Genomic DNA, 21399 nt, shown 5'->3' with positions numbered 1-21399 from the left:
TTTTAAAGATTTTAGCATTCAAAGGGACCAAGGGACAGAGAAAGCGACTTTGTTTGTATACCATGTAGTGATAAATAAATTGAATTTAAATACCAACCCGACAATATCGCTCTGCTTCCTGCACCTTGGCTGCAGTTCGTCAGAATTGTCAGCGCAGTCGGTGACGTTGTTGCACGGCGCCGACCCGTCCACGCACGCACCGTACGTGCAACGGAACAGGTAGTCTGGACATCTGGAATATCACATTACAAATAATATTATGTGTATTCATAAATGCATATAAATGAAATAAGTGAATCACACATTAATCACAAAAGTGTCGTGGATAATTTTTCGTGACGCTCGCCCCCTTAGCCAGCAGCGGCAGCAGCAAATATTATTTGTAGTCATAAATACACGTCATTATTTTGCATTACAATTGTAAAGCGTACGAAATAAAATCGCACACGGCTAATTTAGTCTACATTTAAAAAAAAGCATAAAAATAGTAATAATTTAAAAAAATTAACATAAAATCCATCACACTTACTGCATTTTCCTACAGAGCGCATGCGACTCGTCGCTGCGATCCGGGCAGTCGACTTTTCCGTCGCACACCCGGTCCATTGATATTATAGTGCCGTCGTTGCATTTGTTTATATGTCTGGAAAATATATAAGTGTGTATAAGTAATAAGACCCGTATTGAACTAAGTTACTAAAATATTAAATAACTGGCTTGCTTTTTATGAAAGAACAAGATCCCACAGCAGGATTCGTGCGTTCATCGTTTTTTTTTTGGTAAAACGAAAATTTTATGTACACATATTTTAAGGAGAATGTACTATATCGCCTAGGTTGCCAGTCAAAATTTGGCCGCAAGCATGTTTAATTAAACACGCACGCCGTACGGCTTACAACTATAGTCTAGCTACTATTATGTATTCTGTGACTATAGTAAAAAGTGTCATTACAAGTTTTCGTCTTAATTTTTTCCGTCTAGCCCCCTTTCGCAACGCGCGATAAGAAAGGAGACAATTTTTTTTGTTTGGAGAATAGGCCCACCTCAATTTCTTAGCGTATATTAATGAAATGTGTGTTAATTTGTTCCTTGAAGTCCCCAGATTAAAGTGGTGACCATGGACGTATAAAAAAAGACGGACACCGTATTACGAACAAACAACGTGAAGCCACCATAGTAAGCTAGCGATCGTGTAAAGACAATAAACACGCACACACTCTCACCATAGTAAGCTAGTCGGCCGCCATTACGTCGTGAACTACCGACTGATTAACTGCGTCACTGTTTCACAAAAAATATTTAAAATGCCGTCTTGTGTGGTTAAATGGTGCCGCAACAGTACAATTTTAAATAACAAAACACAAGGGATTACATTCCACAGGGAAGCAAGTTATTTCTTTTATGTTTTAATGACAAAATTATTACGGCAAAATTTATAGAAAAAAAATACAGCCGCCATTGTCATCAGGACAGCTGTTGCCATGGCAACATGGCATACACACATGGATGTTTCGCCGCCATTACTAGGCTTCACTCAATGTTTAGGCGATATACCGTCCGTCTTTTTTTATACGTCCATGGTGGTGACATTACTTTTACATGATTTAACCGGAATCTTTAGAAATAGGTGTGCAAACATTCACCTCATTACTACATAAAAACTAACTGATAATAGCAATTTGTCTTGTGTGACCCATCCGAATCATTGGGTACAATATATTTAAATAAATGAATAAATAAATATTAGAAAACATCATATATACATTGTCACGATTCCAAGCTCGGAAATCGGACACAACGAAGGTACCTACCGCAAACACAGAGACCCGATTTGGTTATAAATAGTATAGAAAATAGATATAAGTGGGTGTACCTCAAGTTTCTGGACCTTGATGCGATTTTAGCGATTGGAAAAACTGATTCAATAAGAAATTATTAGTTAAGTAGGTAGGTATTTAGGTACGTGATATTTTATGACTAGGAGTAGGTACATAATATTAGGATAGGTATCCATTTGCACAGCTATTCTATTATTCATGTTCAATTGTAATAATAAACGCTCTTAGGTTGTAGCAATTTCATTTTAAAATAGGTAAAACAAACGTTGTTTACATTGACGCAGGGGGCTACGACAGGAGGAATCTGACCAATTCAATGTACTCTGTGAATCTGACTTATTCCATCAAAGCAGCCAATAGATATAACGTTTCGTTACACGGATTTTTTTAGCTGAGTAGGAAAAAATTGTTTTATTTGATAAATGACAGGATTTAAAATTGCTATCAATCATATTCTTCCATATAAATAAGAATAAAAACAGTTTCTAAAGTGGTTTATTGAAGGCATTTTTTTTTCGCTTTTTTGGTTTTATTTTCATTCTATCGATAAAAACGTTTCGTTCCAGTTTTTTTGTTAATGTTGGCCATTGTTCTTGGTTTGTAGACAGCACTACAGCAGGGATGCTATCAAAATAAGGCTTTTTAATTCGATGTTTTAATTCGATTTCATGATTCCGGTTTCGTTTGTAAAACAACGAAGCTTCAAAATTCATAATATAATTTTATATTTTTACACGTTTTTTTTTATTACTATACGTTACCGAGTCTTGGTGGGCCCACAAAAAATAGTCTCCTTTCGTTCCAATAAATGACATAGAAGAATAAGGAAAAACATGTTTCTTTTAAAATTGTAAGTAAGTAGAATAATTTTACGTTTCATGTTTCCCAAAGTCTTGAAATTAAATTTTTTTAAAGAATATAAAAAATATTTTTATGTGGCGGGGTTGGAATTTTCTTTTTTTAATAAATAAATTAAAGTATAAAGCATCTTATTTAATGCTATAAAATTTAATACCAAACGTTTTGAAATGTTCATTTTGAGTGTTTTTTGAAGTAAAAACTTCTTTAGCGGCGTTGGGTATAAAATCTTAAACTCGCGTCAGGACACGTGGCCTGATCGAAAAAGCGTAAGACGGATGTTTTTTTTTTAGCCCTTATATTCCATGCGTAAGACGGATACCATTCCAAAATATCAAACATGCTGAACGTTAATAATCAAGTTTTCACTTCTGAAGGCACTCCCGGAGTGCAACCCGTCTTTTTTTTATGTATAAGTCGGCAAACGAGCTTGCGCGTCACCATACGGAAAGCGATGATTGGCGCCGCACATGAACTGATGAACAACCACAGACTCTGGAGTATTATGGTTGCGTTGCCGGCCTTTGAGGGAGGAGTACGCTCTCTTCTTAAAGTATTATTTGTAAGCAAATATTCAGTAGGTTCTATAACAAAATTTAATTTATTACAGCGTTAGTTTCGTCTCCATTATCAGCTGTTTTGATCAGCCACAATTTTCATCGTATGATCAAATTAAAGCGTCTTATAAAATGACTGACCGGTTGGCTTGGTTTGTAGTGGCCCTGCCCTTCAAGCCAGAGGTTCGATTCCCACCCGGGGCAAATATTTGCGTGATGAACATAGATGTAGAGAATTTGTACGCTGAAGGGGCAGTGGGATGGCCCCACATTTGTCGCCGAACGGATAACCGTTGCCCGTTGGGGCAAATGCGTTGTAGCCAGGTGGAGCGACGATATACGCAGGGTTGCTGGTACTCAATGGCGGGGAAAAGCTGAAGATCGAGCTCTATGGCGACCTATGTCCAACAGTGGACGGAAAAAGGCTGAAGAGAGAGAGAGAACATAGATGTTTTCTCTGTGTCTGGGTGTTAATTATTATCTATATAAGTAAATACTTATATTTAAAATTATGTATGCAAGTTTATCAGCCATCTGGTTTCCATAACATAAGCGAAAGCTTAGTATGGGATCAGATCGTGCCGTGTGTGAAAATTGTCCTGAATATGTATTTATTATTTATAAATCATTCTAACTTCTTAAAAGCAGTAAATAAAATAAGGATTATTCTAATAATTATTTACTTACTTTAAACGACAGGATCGTTCGTCATCTCCGTTGCGACAGTCGACTTTACCGTCACACTTATACGCCAAGCCTAAACATCTACCGTCTAAGCATTGGAACTGATCTTCACTGAAAATGAAATATAATATATTAGCATAATATCAACTAGCTTTACGCCCGCAGCTTCACCCGCGTGTTCTAAGAAAAACCCTCATTGTTCCCGTTCCTGTAGGATTTCCGGGATAAAACCTATCCTATGTGTTAATCCAAGTTACACTCTATATGTGTGCTAAATTTCATTGTAATCGGTTCAGTTAATTTTTCAAATCGGACCAGCAGTTCCTGAGATAAGCGCGTTCAAACAAACAAACAAACTCTTCAGCTTTATAATATTACTAGCAATGCCCTGCGCTTTCACCCGCATAGATAGCGATATCGTGACAGTGAAAAGTCTACTTTAGGTCGGACTATAGGTTTAATTTTTAATCACATGAAAATCACCTTCACCCCGTCCCGCACTACGCCTGCTCATTATACCTACTATTTTCTGTAGATTGACACTTTTAAAAATTCGTTATATCTTTTGAATGGAATATCCAATCTTTTTTATTTAAAAAGTATTTTGCTGGTATTGAAACAGTCTATAATAAAACATCATTTAATGGGATAAGGATTAATATAATATGTGTATGGATAACATGGTTTGATTACTGTCGGCACTTCTATTTATGTACTTTGAAAACGTAAAAAAGTTGTAGTAGTAACATAACTACTGAAGATATGGTATCGCGGACTTTCTTGTAGATGTTGATCCATTCTATAATACCGTAGAACATTTTTTTGTTCTATCTTCAATAGATTCCGCAGCGCACGCGATGACAGCATTTTTATTAAGGAATTTTTTACACCTTGGGTTACATTATTGCATTTTTGGTAAGGATCTCTAATTTTTTGAAAATGCAATATAGCCTATGTTGCTCAGTGAAGATGCAGTTTTCTAATGGTGAAAGAATTTTTGTAATCGGTCCAGTAGTTTATGCGTGAAAACCATACATACATACATACATACTTACATAATAACAAACTTTTCCTCTTTATAATATTAGTATAGAAGTATAGATTAAGTACCTATAGCTTTTTTAAGTTACCTATTATATAAGATTTTATTGTAAATGCGAAAGTTTGTGAGGATGGATGGATGTTTGTTACTCTTTCACGCAAATACTACTGAACCGATTACAATGAGATTTGGTATGTAGGTAGCTGTAAACCCAGAATAAGACTTAGGCTATTTTTTATCCCGGAAATCCCACAGGAACCAGAAATATGCGGGTTTTTTCTTTGAAAACACGAAGCTGCGGGCGGAAATCTATGTACCTATTATGTAATAAGCAAATATTGAAAAGTCTCACCTGCAGGCATAATTCTGTCTCTTCGTTCGTGATAAGGCATCAATGTTGTTGTGTGGATCACTGAAAATAGTAGAAAAAATATAATATTTACTATTACATAAAATTACATGGTAACAAATAACTGCTGTTATATTTTTAAGCTGAAACTTCATGCGCGTTGAGAGTAAAATTTCAAGGTCGCGTCATGGCAATACCGTCGCGTCATGGAGTAAGGCGACGATTTTGGTATCTTTGAATCTTGACAAAGTTTCACTTCTGACACGTGTGCTCGGCACACACGCTCTTTTTTGTAAACTACGCAACGGATTATGATGCGGTTTTAATAGATAGAGTGATTCAAGTCAAGAGGAAGGTTTTAGTATAGGTATAATTTATTAGGTTTTAGACAAACCGGGCTAGTAAACTATATTCTTTATTATATTATAGTCGAGCCAATTCAATAGGCAACATTTGACGTCTATCAATTTTATTTTTATCTCCGAAGAGAGGTAACCTGCTTAAAAACATCGATCAAAGTGAATTAATCGATACGGACTTGAAACATTTGTCAATTGAACTCAATTTTAAAATTCATCAAGCGAATCCTTGTCCCAGTAATATACCTACTTTATTTCGTAAATTTAAGGAGCTAAATAAGACAAGTATCTTCATAATTTAAAAAAAAACAACGCATTTATTAATTTATGATGATTTTTATTCACAAGTAATCAATGCATTCGATTCTAGATGTCAGATTTCGATTTTTAGAGTAACGTCTCTGGTATTTAAAAAAAAAAAAAAGGTTTATTGAAACAAAATTGTAGCGAAGTCAGTTCTTTAAATCCGAAATTGTTTATTATGTTTAAGAATGGTTTATCCATAGATTACTTATCAGTAAAATCAAATCTTAAAATGACTTGTATAGGTCATTATTATTATAAATATGTAATCGTAATTGAAAAAAGTTAAGCAAATGTGCAGTTCTAACAAAACGAACTAATACATTATTCTATGTATGTTATCGTTACTAGGTTACGTTGTTGAATTTTGTTGAATTGTCAAATGTTGCCTATTAAAATGGCTCTACTATATAGTACCTATAGATTACATTATAATAGTATCAAAGTAATGTGTACTCATTTGTCGGAACATTGACCTGGATTCACGTTAGGATTATTCGCGTCTTCTTTATTTTTAGATGTGTATATTCGTCTGCTATGCGCTCGTATTTTTAGATATCCGTTCGCTTAGCGGCTTCTAGAAATAATTATTGCACAATGTGAACCATAACCAATTTCTAATGTCTTCTAAAAATCTGGAAAAATTTAACATTGATATGTCAAATGGTAAATTTAAAAATGGAATGTTACACATTGAGATATACATATTATGGAGACGACACCGCCTACATCACTTGTGTTCCGCTCAACATAAGCCATATGGCTTAACTGCACGCTCATTTTTTATTTGTTTTAAAGTGAAACGCATCAAATATGCCTTCGTGTACAGTGTTATGATATTGCACAAATAATACAAATAATACGGAAAAGTGACTAACATAACTTTTCATCGGTAAGTACCTAACTAGATAATCATTTTTAAAACTTAGAGCAAAAAAATGGCGCACAGATTGTGTTCGTGGTGTCTCCTCCATACGTAGTAATATTATCTCAATGATGTTACATCTTTTTTTAAACGTGTCTAAAGCCTGTCTTAAATATGACAAAAATGATGTTTATTTGTTTAATCTGGAATCTTTATAATAATTTTAAAATTTTAAAATATCATGTTATTCTATGTCGTCGTTACTAGGTTACGTTGTTGAATTTTGTTGAACTGTCAAATTTTGCCTATTAAAATGGCTCTACTATAAATTCGTTCATTTGTTCAATTATCGTTCGATGTAAATATCCTGTCTACAGAATAAACACACATCAACAAAGTCTAGGGATATTTGGTATTGCGTCAAATATCTCAAAATCTATGGAGAATTTTGTGATATTGTAAATCGAAGAATTATAGCTCATTTTAAGGTTTTTAAAAAAATTAAAACAAAAATCATTTTTTTTTTATAAATGTTAATTTTTCTCACCAAGGTGGAAACTTATATAATAATTCTTGTCAGAAAACTATTAAATGTTGACTAAAATTGGCCATTTTTTTTCCAAAAATTCATTAATTCATAATCAGTATTTTCAGCATTTAAGTACATTATTCGAAAATAAATCAATAAATCTGTATTGTACGTAGAACAACACTTATGCTTCATCATCGATAAATGAATCTTACGACCTGTGACTCGGGAGAATGACCCCGCGTTTCGAGACATCAATTGCCTGTTACATAACGTTTATATTTGCAAATAAACATATTATTGTATCATCACTACATCTCTACCAATAAAATTAGTGTCCGTTTGTAATCCATACTAATATTATAAATGCGAAAGTAACTCTGTCTGTCTGTCTGTTACTCAATCACGCCTAAACTACTGAACCAATTTGTATGAAATTTGGTATGGAGATATTTTGATACCCGAGAAAGGACATAGGCTACCTTTTATTGCGAAACATGTACCACGGGCGAAGCCGGGGCGGACCTCTAGTATCTAATATATACCTATAATATAGAATGAGACCAATTTTATAATAAACTAGCTTTCCGTCCGCGGCTTCGCCCACTTTGTCTAAAACATAATAAATTATATACTAAAACCTTCCTCTTGAATCACTCTATCTATTAAAAAAAACCGCATCAAAATCCGTTATGTAGTTTTAAAGATTTAAGCATACATAGGGACATAGGGACAGAGAAAGCGACTTTGTTTTATACTATGTAACTAGTGATTTAGTCTATTAAAAATGTATTTAAAATAGATTTGCTGGAAAAATCCTGGACAAGATTTTGAATTAATTATTAAAATATATTTTGTTAACACGTTCACTGCGGCATGTCCAGTATCGGGCCATCAGCGACTACACCACAGTGCGGCGCCCAAAATCGCAGTTTTTACCGTGGTGCGGCGAAGTTTTTTATATGTTAATCAATGACTAGAAAAGAGACAAATATATTTTTGTGATCACAGTTTGAAGTAGGACTCAATTTCGTTTAAAAATCGTATGGCAAAATATTGGACCAACGCATAGAAAAGAAACCGTTTCTTTTGTGTGCGGCATGTCAAATATTTTGCCATGGACAAGCACCTCATGCCGCACTGTACTGCGAGCGCGCCGCGTGTCAGTCTCGCATAGTGATGCACCAGGACCGAAGCACTTTTCTTTTGAGTTTTTTTAAATGACAATGATACCTTAAAGGCTTTAGTTTTTTTACTTTCTTTTATTTCGTAGCATAAATGCAAAAATGTGATGACAGTTGTGAAAATAATATAAAACATTAAAACAAAAGTTACTGAACAAATTAAAACAAAAGTTACTGAACAATTTCCTGATAGTACTCTATCAAGTACCTTGTTTTATATGTGTTTTTTTTTTGTATCGACGATCTCGTTATCTGTTAACAAACAGACTGAAATATACAAAATTGATTTATATCGATATCGATGTTTTATTTTACAGTGTTTCCCATCGCTATTACTGTAAACATGCCGTATCAACGCAGTGCGGGATGGCAAATAATTTTTCACAAAATCAGGGGTTTACATTTTCCCTCATATCTTTTAAACTATTCGGTCAAACTAAAAGCTATTCATGCGTATATACTAGACTATATATACTATTATCTGAAAAAAAATTTTTTGAAATATCTTGAAATTTCATGAAATTATTAACCTTCAAAGTCAGAAGGTGCGATGTGATAAAAATGGCTCATGACGCACAGTGGTGAACTTGCCGATGTGAAGTATGGAAGACATGCCGCAACAACGGTAAGTTTGGCATTTTAGGTGCCGCAGTGAACGTGTTAATGAATGCAGTTTATCAAGATAATAAAAAAAATATAACATATTAAAATAGTAATTTTTACAAATTATGTCTCTCTATCTGTTTGTTTGTTCCGGCTAATCTCTTGAACGGCTGGACCAATTTTGGCGGAACTTTCACTGACAGATAGGCGATGTTATAAGGAATAGCGGACGGTCAGATGTCAGACAGCACGATGTAAGTATGAAATAAAAGTTTATTTTTCCCAACGCAATAATTTTTGCTCATTCATTCTTTGTTAAATGCGTTTCTCTATTCAAATTACTGTTAGTGTTAGTCTGGAAGAGATCGCTGCCTAGCGACAAGGCCGCCATTTGTACATACTTGCATCTGTTTGTATTTTTCTGTGTTTTATGTGAATCTTGTGTGTGCCATAAATTATTATCTATCTATCTATCTATGTAGCGATTATACTTCTAATGCTCTATGACTAAATAAGTATTTTACTATGTACATAACTATTTGTAATCTTTTTAGAGCCGATTTTTCAATCCTTGGATAAAACTTACCCGTCTAATAAAGTATTACACGATAATATTAAAATGTCACGTAAACTGTCAAATACAGGCAATTAGAATACGTTTTTAAAATGGTAGTTTTATACATTATTCGACGAACAAGTTTTAACCACTAACCAAGCATTGAAAAATCGGCCCTAAAGAATAAGGTACAAAAGAATGAAATTATAATGACGTCACGAATAAAGAACGATGGTCTATGGAACTAATATATTTATTCAAGAAGCTTATATCTAATACACTGGAGATTGCACTATGAACATTAAGTATTAACTTGTAACAAGAAAATATGACGTTGAATGACGCCTGTATGTTTTTTTATCCCTATCACACCTAACGTGGCAAGTTGATGGTCGTTAACATACGATGTGGGCAATGACTAGGTACGTATAAATAATATATTGTCACATTAACTTCTGCACTCTCACATTTTTAGGGTTCCGTATCGAAAAGGTAAAACGGGACCCTGTTACTGAGGTTACGTCGTCTGTCTGTCAGTCTGTCTCTAGGCTGTATCTCATAACAAAAATAACTGCGTTAAAAACAACCGACTTCATAAACAGAAAAGTAAAAAATAAAAAAGATTTGATATTATTAATTACTACATATTATTTAGATGTGCTATTTACTAAAAAGGTTTGATGTCGGTGCACGGGCTTAATACTAGTGTTTGGCACCGACTTCAAACCTATTTAATAAATAGCACATCTAAATAATATGTAGTAATTAATAATATCAAATCTTTTTTATTTTTTACTTTTCTGTTTATGAAGTCGGTTGTTTTTAACGCAGTTATTTTTATTTAATACTTTTTAGTGTATTTATCAACACGAATCAAACGAGCCCAATCTCGATATAATTGAGTCAATATATTACTGAGTTCCTAAGGCCACCTTCCGATTCCATCATCAAATCAGCTCTATGTCTATGATAATGTTTCATCGCTATCCAATTTACATAAGTATACAAAATTTCAGCTCAATCGGTTACCGGGAAGTGAATCAAAGTTACTTGCTACATTTCAATGAAGTCATCGAGTACAGACAAAAATGCTCATAAAATAAAAACTACTGGGTTTATCCGAATAAAATTTTTATGGGACCAATTCGACACCATCCCGCATCGAACAAAAAAAGAATCACGTAAATCGGTTAAGAAACCTAGGAGTAATCGGTGTACATACATCCAAAAAAAAAAAAAAATTATACCGGCCGAATTGATAACCTCCTCGTTTTTTTGGAAGTCGGTTAAAAACCGTGATAGCTAGAAATTTTCATAAATGATTTGTTTCCGTTGCCGCTATAACAACAATAAAAAAAATTAAGGATCCCCCATTGTACGGAACCCTTCGTGCGCGAGTCCGACTCGCACTTGGCCGGTTTTTTTTTTACAAATAAGTTAGTGTAGAAATAAAAAAATCATATTTACCTGTACCAAGACTGGTGTAACAACCCGGCACTGGCTGTATGTATGACAGTCGAAACAACTGAAAACAGAAATATATTATTAAAATGTATTTTTCCATATTAGTTTAGGTAGGTACATATAATAATTGTGCTCTTCTTACGTCGAAGGAAATCCCCATGAGGATACCATAATTACTCCGTTACGCGTTGCGATGTAAAACACAGATGAACACACATAATACTACCGTTAGTTATATTGTATTGTCTTAACAAAGGGATGAAAAATCCTCTCCAGATATATTAAAATTGCATCTTTACTCGAAAACTTTCTATCTCTACATCAGGTGGCCCACCTGCTTCTTTGCTTGCTCTGACATAAAAAAAACTTAAGGATTTCAAATAGTTACAATTAAAATATGATTAATAAAGTCATACTATAATGAACTCGGGTTTTATTTTGTTCCCATCACTACATAGTATAAAACAAAGTCACGTTCCCTATGCCTTTGTATGCTTTATCTTTAAAACTAAACAACGGATTTTGATGCGGTTTGTTTAATAGATAGATAGTGATTCATGAGAAAGGTTTTACTATATTATTTGTTAGGTTTGAGACAAAGCAGGCGAAGCCGCGAGCAGAAGCTAGTAAATTATATAAGTGAAGTATTAGCGCGATATTTCAGTGGTTTTCCCGGTTCCTTCTAGTAACATCAAAGTTATTTATAACATTTTTCTTTGTTACTGCACTCGTAAAATCATTACGTCATGAATCATGATCTGCCTATATTTGTTCCCACTGCAGGGACACTGACCTCCTATGAGGTTTGAAGTTCACCACGATTTTAACCGATTTCAAAGGAGGATTAATTCAACTCTATTTTCTTTGATAAATGGACTATCTAACAGTGAGACATTTTTTAAATGACCTCATGTTTTAAATGAGTTCATGAGTTTAGCGCATTCTAATATTAGTATAAAAATAAGTGTAATATTATATTTTTAGACGACTACTTAGGCTGAGTCGCACCTTGTTAATTTTAAAACAATAAATGTTAAAATAACGGTTAGGGAAAATATGAGTTGCATCATTCGTCAATTTTCTAGAAGACTTCATAATTTTAGCACTAACTATAAACCGCTCTTGTTTCACCGGTAAGGTATTGTTATCGTTAAATTACTATCAGAAACGTCAAATACAAAATGAGATATTATTTGACTTGAGACTTTGATAACTTTAACCACAGACTCTTTAACTATAGTAAAATTACGCTGGTTTGAACGCACTAATTTCAGGAACTACTGGTCCGATTTGCAAAATTCTTCAGGTGTTAGATAGCCCGTTTATCGAGGAAGGCTATAAGGCTATACCCAACAGGGGCGGAGCACTGCGGGTAAAACCGCGGAGCTCAGCTCGTCTAAGGGGCCCTGCTCCGAAATGTATGTTTCTAAATCATGGTTTTTGGATAGAAATCATCATATTTAAAATCCTAAAAAAATATATAGCACAGATAAACGTTTGATCTAGTGACTTTTTTGGATAAAAACACAATATTAAACATTTGACTCGATCAAAAAAAAATCAGAAGTAACATCGATTTTAAAAGCATAATCAGTTTTATGAGAATTAGGGGAACGCTATGTTTATGAAAATTTGACATTTCATTTACTAATCAGGTTTTACAGGGAAGTTTTTGGATAGATTTTTAATTTAGCCCTTATTTTTTTCTATATAAAATATAATACGTAAAATGCGACTCGCGCGCACCACGTCAGTGCAGCCAGAGTCCAGCCGGACGTTATCGAGGGAGGACCTGTGCTAGTTTTGCTCCCGACCACGTTGCAGTCGCCGTTCGCGTATTAGAACCGAGCGGCGAGTAAAACGGCGAGCATGTCACGGTATAAATAAATCAGTAGTTTGATTTTGTTAGTTATCCTAGGATTATTGTTGTAAATATAAATTAACTTCTTATTCTATACTATTAAACGAACAATATTTGCATATTAATATATTTGTTTGTAAATACAGTGTGGAAATTTTCGATGGGCCCTGGGTGAAAGTACTAGAAATACTGGAGATAGCAAATTTCCTTTATTTTTAAAAAGAAATAGAACTGCATTCAAAGATTTTCAAAAATTTAGAATACACTAACTTACTTATTACATACTTATATTCAATTATTATTTTGCCTTTTTTATTTGTTTTACTTTAAATTATTATTACCAATATTTTCAGAAGAAAATAAATTAATGTATCCAGAACGAGAGTTTCATTTTAAACTTTAAATGTATGTATAAAATAGACCAAAAAATTTTTACGAGAAATTAACAATAAATTATCTTTTATATTGTTTCTATCGATTTGAATAATAAAATAAAATTTGAAAAAGGAATGTTTCTTTTCAGAAAAATTTGCTATCCCTAGTATTTCAAGTACTTTCCATTCAGGGCACATCGAAAATTTCCACACTGTATATATACAAACAAATATACAGGGTGTCCCAAAAAGTAGTGATGAACGGAAGCTGGGAGGTAGAGGACCAAGAGGGCTATCCGAATCACCCCCATGTGTGTTATGCGATTTTTCGTATTTTCGGAGTTATTACATTTTTTTCAATTTTTCATCTATCGCCGAGTACGATGAGATTTTTATTTATGGTGACGTGAATTATTGCGCTAGATGCTTGTTTTTTTTTGTGTGCTAAGCTGAAAGATAGGCCAATTCAGTATGGTAACATTTACTATCGTTAGATCTTCGAATGGAATAAAAAAAAGAATTAAATGCCAAGAAAGATAAAATTACCCAGTATGTTCATAACTTCAAGGGCCCATAAAAAAATAAAATCACATAAAAAAGGTTTTCCATTTGGCTTTTAAAAACTTGCTCTATCGATCAGGTAGCCACCATAAAAATTTCATTTTATTATTCTGAAGGCTTCAATCGAAAAATTGAAATCTAAATGTGGTAAGTGCAAAATTTTTATTAACATGATGATCATTAAAACCAATAAATAGGTGTTTAATTACCAGAATTTTTTTAAATAGCCCCGCTGTTGCTCAGTGCAAGTGCGACATCACCGTAAAAAGTTGTCTTTTAATTGTCTGAATGCTTTTTTATCATTTTTAATGGTTTCTTCTGCTACTATGAATTTCCGGGTTATTTTGTCCAAATTGGGGCATTCTCTCAAGTAGCCGAGGTCTTTTTAGTATCCCCATTGAAAAAAAATCAATGGGGTTTATTCGAGGGACCGTGGAGGCCAGGCTTTAAAGCAGGCGTCACCGGCGCATGCGCAGGCTGCAACGACCAATCCATCTTTCAGGGTATTTTTGCCCTTTAGCCTGGCCTCCACGGTCTCCGGACATAAACCCTATTGAATTTTTTCCGTGGGGATACTACAAAGACGAGAGACTGCCACAATTTGGACGAAATAACCCGGAAATTCATAGTAGCAGAAGAAACCATTAAAAATGATAAAAGAGCATTCAGACATTAAAAAGACAACTTTTTACGGTGATGTCGCACTTGCATTGAGCAACAGCGGGGCTATTTAAAAAAAATTCATTTTTAAACACCTATTTATTGGTTTTAATAATCATCATGTTAATAAAAATTTTGCACTTACCACATTTAGATTTCAATTTTTCGATTGAAGCCTTCAGAATAATAAAATGAAATTTTTAGGGTAGCTACCTGATCGATAGAGCAAGTTTTTAAAAGCCAAATGGAAAACCTTTTTTATGTGATTTTATTTTTTTATGGGCCCTTGAAGTTATGAACATACTGGGTAATTTTATCTTTCATAGCATTTAATTCTTTTTTTTATTCCATTCGAAGATCTAACGATAGTAAATGTTACCATACTGAATTGGCCTATCTTTCAGCTTAGCACACAAAAAAAAAACAAGCATCTAGCGCAATAATTCACGTCACCATAAATAAAAATCTCATCGTACTCGGCGATAGATGAAAAATTGAAAAAAAATGTAATAACTCCGAAAATACGAAAAATCGCATAACACACATGGGGGTGATTCGGATAGCCCTCTAAGTCCTCTACCTCCCAGCTTCAGTATATCACTACTTTTTGGGACACCCTGTATAAATATGCAAATATTGCTCGTTTAATGGTATAGGATAAGTAGTAAATTTATATATCAACAACATTCCTACGATAGCAAATAAAATCGAACTACTGATTTATTTATACTGTGGCATAATCACCCGCCTTCATAGGTCACCGGAGTTCATGCCGCGCCGGCTCCTGCGCAACGCGGGCGCGAGCCATCTCAGTGCCTAAAATGCCTAAACTTTCAGTACAAAGGGCTCAACTAGCTTTCCACCCGCAGCTTCGCCCGCGCAGTCAAAGAAAAACCCGCATAGTTCCGGTTCCCGTGGGATTTCCTGGATAAAACCTATCCTATTTCCCGGGGTAAAAAGTAGCCTATGTCCTTTCTCGGGTATCAAAATATCTCTATACCAAATTTCATGCAAATTGGTTCAGTAGTTAAGGCGTGATTGAGTAACAGACAGACAGTCAGAGTTACTTTCGCATTTATAATATTAGTATGGATATGGTGCAATCAAGCCTTAATAATACAAAGCCACAAATGTGGATAATTAAAAGACAACGTATTATATCAATCGACTGTGTCAACATACTCTGAGGCTTCAATATACCTACACTTTAATTATTTTCGAGAGATGAAGATTTGGCTCTTAGCCAAAAATGTAATTTATTAACGCTTAACAGTTCATGAATAACGGAAAACAATGATAATTTTGTTAACTAGCCAGGGCATTTATTTAATTAATTGCCTGGCGCTTTTCAAGAGCTGATTGCACATGGCACCCCACGCTTTTTTCACAATTTTATACTTTGTATTGGTTAATGTTTGTTTCCTAGATTAAGAATTATTTTTTACAGTCCGGGATACATCGCCCATTTTTGCAAGTGATTACTATCAAGCTAATTTTTCGTGAGTAGCTTTATTTTGATGAGATGCCCAATTATTTCATGGACGAAACTCTCGATTGTGGTAGCTTACAGAGGTAACAAGGATAAAAATTTTTGATTTGACGGTTCTCAAATATTTAATACGCAATTTGATCAAACCATAGATTTTGTAGGACAAATATTTTTTCGAATAATTTAGATAATTATCTTGAGATTGAACAAAAAAAAACATTCAGTTAGTAATTAATATTTGAGAACCATCAAATCAAAATATTTTATCCTTGTTTCCTCTGGTAGCTACCACAATCGAGAGTTTCATCTCATCAAAATAAAGCTACTCACGAAAAATTAGCTTGATAGTAATCACTTGCAAAAATGGGCGATGGATCCCGGACTATTACTTTTTAGTTTCTCTTGTATCTATCTTGAAAGCGTGTGTTTTTTATAGTTTTTCAAACTATATTTATTCGCTGTGAATTTTAATTTTTATTAATAGATAGGTAAGGTTTAGATTTAAAGGTTTAGAAATAAAGGTTTATTTTATAACACCTATAGAGAAAAATATAATTACTTAATGATCTAAGTACAATACTAAAGTTTAAACAAAGGATAATGGAGAAGTACTTTATTTAAACCAACTCCTAAAGGTTAGGAGTAACAATTTTTGTCGTAGATTTATTTCCACAGATGAAACCGCGGGATACATGTAATATTACCTATATTATAAATTTTAATTGGCACTAATTTAAAGCTAAATGATGATATCATTACTTAAGTTTGTTATTTAACAAGGAAAACGCTAGGAATTATTATAAATAATCCTATTTTAATTATACTGATAACTGATAAGTCACCAGTAAACAATGTTTTGACGAAACTGTAGATACTATTTATAGCCAACGGCGATATTCCAATCTTAATATATATAAATCTCGTGTCACAATGTTTGTCCTCAATGGACTCCTAAACCACTTAACCGATTATAATAAAATTCGCACACCATATGCAGTTCGATCCAACTTGAGAGATAGGATAGGTTTTATCCCAGAAATCCCACGGGAAAGGGAACTATGCGGGGTTTTCTCTGAAAACGCGGGCGAAGCCGCCGACGGAAAGCTAGTTAAATATATATTACTAGATTTCCGCGTTTTTACAAAAAAACCGTACCTTTCCTGTTGGATTTCCGCGATAAAAATTAGCCCATGTCTTATTCTGGGTCTTCAGCTACCTACATACCAAATATCATTGTAATCGGTAGTATTGGTAAAGAGTAACAAACATCCATCCTCACAAACTTTAAAGCTTTTCTGTTTAGCCAAAGCAAATAGTATAAACTAGCTGCGCTCCACGGTTTCACCCGCGTGGCTCCACTCCTGTTGGTCTTAGCGTGATGATATAATATAACCTATGACCTTCCTCGATGAATGTGCTATCTAACACTGAAAGAATTTTTCAAATCGGACCAGTAGTTCCTGAGATTAGCGCGTTCAAACAAACAAACTCTTCGGCTTTATAATATTAGCATAGATTATATATATATAAATATATACATTTTTATATAACTATATTCTACGCAGTAAATTATCAACATTTAAAATTTAAATAATAACCATTGTGTAGTCAATATGTTTCTTAGTGATTAATATTTTATTTCCCTAAGCTCGTCAATCAACTATTTATTCACGCTCGTTAAAGCTTTATTTTGTGAGGTCAACAGGAAAAAACATAATATTTAGGCACCAAACATAGATAGAAATATAATTTACATAGCGTTGACAATACCACAGACTAATAATAATATACTACGTATACAACAAAACATAGTTTATTTTTAAATCTATATATATAAAAATGAAACCCGTTTTCCTTGGTCACGGCATCACGCGTGAACGGGTGGACCGAATTCGATAATTATTTTTCGAATGTTTTATAATATAGATTTACTAAAACCTTCGTCGAGCATAACTCGATCATTTGAAAAAAATTGAAACAAAATCCCTTGCGTAATTTTAAAGATTTAAGCATACGGCGGGAAAGGCCCTGTTTTATACTATGTAGTGATTTTTCAATTGTATCTAGTAAATGGAAGCATTTTCCTATTTATTTAAACGCAGATGACGCACAAGTCTCATTAGAATTAGATATTAGATAATATATATAATAATAATAATTAGCTTTGCTTACCCAAACAGATAAAGAATTGAGAAGATATCATATCGATAGATTTTAGAACTATATAGTATAAATTATTTTAATAAACACAAACACTTATACCGACGACATTTATTGTGTGATCTTTATTTTATGGTCTTTAAACTTTTCTCGACGATGTTCTGGCGTGTATTTAATTTAGCAGAGCGCGGTACATGCTCAGAACGACGCTGAGCGAACACTGCACATCACCACCACATCACAGAGCAAGTAATATAGTGCACATAGTTGTCTGTTTTATTATGAATTGTTCATGCTAGTATAAATTCAACACATGTGTATGTGTGTGTTAGTATATTGCATTGATATACGCATGTGTGACGATCGCTCAAAACGCTACAATTCTTGCATGTGCGAAGATTTTCCGACTCTTGAACACAACCAAATACTCGCGCATCGTATGAACATAAAGGTGAATTACCTATGTGTGTTTTGGTTATTTTTTTACATGTGTGCTTAAAAATTGTTACATGTGTGAATATTGTTCTTGTAAAGTAATATACGCATGTGTGCTGATTTCCTGGTTTTTAAGCAAAACCAAAAATGTTTTTTACGGTGTATTTAAATCAAAATAACATAGAGCTAAAGCTAGAGCGAGAGCATTCTTACGTGATGGTTTAGTGTAAACAAAAACTCGTACCTATTCAGTCTTTTTCAGTATTAGATCATTGCATAGAACGCACTAAGAACAACGAAAGAACGCTCTACGCGTGTTTACCCTTAATGGTTAGGGAGCCAGGTGCAAATTGGGTTCATTATTTCCTCTCAAGAGATAATTCGTCAGAAGCATCAGAGTATAGTATTATAAAGCCTCGTGAACGTCAGCTGGCGCTCGGTTGGGGGGGTGAGCGGTTGTAGCCTCCCACGTACATAGGAAAAAAAATACATTCATTCATTCATTTCCTCTCAGCTAAAAATTTGTCAATTTGTAGCTAACCCAATATCTCAACGAAAAAAAATAGTCAGCTGGTTACAACATGGTGTATTATACGTCAGCTGGTGTCTCGAACATGAAAGTTAAATTTAAGGAAAAATTTATTTTCCGTTATTTCCTCTCAAACAAAAATGTACCTGATGATAGCTTATATGTAACTGTGGATAAATATATATGTCAGCTGGCTGTATCTTGGTGGAAAAACCGTCAGCTGATACGGGAGGCTACAACCGCTCTTCCCCCCAACCGAGCTCCAGCTGACGTTCACGAGGCTTCATAATACTATACTTTGATGCATTTTACTAATTACCGCTTGAGAGGAACTTGGTCATAAAATCTGTTCCTGGCTCCCGTACTATAAATAATTTGACATAAACTCGAACTCAAACATTTATTTATTCAATTGGACTTCTTCTAGAAGCACTTTTGAACCGTCTTTACATATTTTAACATTTACCACCGATTCGGAAAGCAGTATCTACGGAGAAGAACCGGCAAGAAACTCCATATTTGCTCTTTTAAATCATGTCAGTTTTACAATTTAATTTTACAATATACATATTATGTACGTAACATCATCTACTTACAAAAATAAGTCGGGTTTTCCTTCCTGACACTATGCCTAACTCCAGAACGCACGAAACGATTTCCACATTTTTGCATTCGTTGGAAAGGTCTCGGGCTCCGTGAGGTTTATAGCAAAGAAAAGGTGTCTCTGGTGGCGAAACGGAGTTCGCCGGGTTTGCTAGATACATACAAAACTCAATATGCATGTGTGCTTTGAAATTTGTGCATGTGTGAATACAATTCGCAAATCAGATTACCTGACTCAGGAGCAAAACCAAAAATAGAGTAACAAATACACCGTTACACGCGCATTGTATATAAATGTCGCCGTCGTCTGGTTGAATCTGCTATTTGATTGAATGACTAGCGCGTTCATTAAATGACGACAGAATTTACTTTTCCCAACGCGAACGTCCACTGGTTGCGGGCCGACGGAGCCGCGGGGCTTATATTTCAGTGTAATTTAAAAAAGAGCGTGTTTTTCAACTTGCCTTTTGCCTTGATTATTTTTCTATACTTAAAAAATTTCTCGTTTATAAAGCATTTGAATGAAATAAAACTAAATATCAGTTTTAGGTCTATAAAATAATGAAGTAAGTTCAATATGATGGAAAATTTAATCCTGTTTTCAACAAATTTTCAACCGTTCGCGTTCTCAAAAACAAAGGACTTTTCAATTTATCTGTGCATGTTGATAACATCACCACTGGTCGAACGGTGAAGGAAAACATCGTGAGGAAACCGATATGTCGAATAATCAAAAGTTCGATGACATCCACCAACCCGCACTTGGCCAGCGTGGTGGTCGGTGGATTATGACACTACTACACTTAGAGGCTCGTGTCCCAGAAGTGGGAATGTACTATATGAGCTGATGATGATGATGATGCATACCTATAGTCAGTTTGTAGAATAAAATGGAAAATTTTACAGAAATTATTATGTAGACTGGTTTCAAAATAACGACTCAGAGTCAGTAGGGAATACAGACATTAGGTGTCGCTGAAAATATTAGGTGTCGCTGAAAATATTAGGTGTCGCTGAAAATCAGCTCTGCAATGAAAGCCTATGCTTTTCAGTTTTCATTGTAAAATGCTGAGCGGCAATCCTTTTAGCATGTAGGTTGTTAGATTAAGTAGATTGTAAGTTCATAAATTGTTAATTTTAATACTGCCTACCTGCTAATAAAGCGTGTATTATTATTTATTATTACTACCTATTGATATAAAACTGTGCCAAAAATTTGATGAATAATAAAGTTTCATTCATGTTTCGAACTGTCTGATTAATAATATGTAGTAACTAGCTTCCGCCCACGACTTTGTACGTGCATCCCCGTTTTTCCCCGTTCCCGCAAGAATTTCGGGAAATCCTTTCTTAGCGGATGCTTACGTCCTAACATCTACCTAGTACCTGCATGCCAAATTTCAGCCCGATACTTCCAGTGGTTTGGGCTGTGCGTTGATAGATCACTATATCAGTCACCTTTGAGATTTATACAGGTACTAGCGGTCCGCCCCGGCTTCGCCCGTGGTACATGTTTACGTTTTCTCTACATAAGAA

The 21399-nt window shown here is 34.3% G+C and overlaps 1 protein-coding gene across 3 annotated transcripts in view; it reads right to left on the bottom strand.

The window, feature by feature from the left end:
- The window catches only part of LOC149475700 (uncharacterized), a 29582-nt gene extending 11046 nt beyond the window's left edge, over positions 1-18536 (bottom strand). For all 3 annotated transcript variants that reach the window (XM_089712808.1, XM_089712807.1, XM_089712809.1), the window contains exons 1-6: positions 18309-18536; positions 11195-11252; positions 5332-5391; positions 3941-4048; positions 530-643; positions 98-232 (exon numbers count right to left, since the gene is read on the bottom strand). In XM_089712808.1, the coding sequence (XP_089568934.1) occupies positions 98-232; positions 530-643; positions 3941-4048; positions 5332-5391; positions 11195-11252; positions 18309-18339 (506 nt within the window). In that variant the 5' untranslated portion in view covers positions 18340-18536. The remainder of the gene's footprint in view (positions 1-97; positions 233-529; positions 644-3940; positions 4049-5331; positions 5392-11194; positions 11253-18308) is intronic.
- Positions 18537-21399: the final 2863 nt, after the last annotated feature.

Source organism: Colias philodice, chromosome 29 (genome assembly GCF_061535455.1).
Source record: "Colias philodice isolate Cphi_HAF_F1 chromosome 29, ilColPhil1 Martin Lab GWU primary, whole genome shotgun sequence".
NCBI classification, from domain to species: Eukaryota; Metazoa; Arthropoda; class Insecta; order Lepidoptera; family Pieridae; genus Colias; species Colias philodice.
The sequence above is the reverse complement of the archived record's forward strand: the minus strand, read 5'-3'. Positions and strand labels throughout refer to the sequence as shown.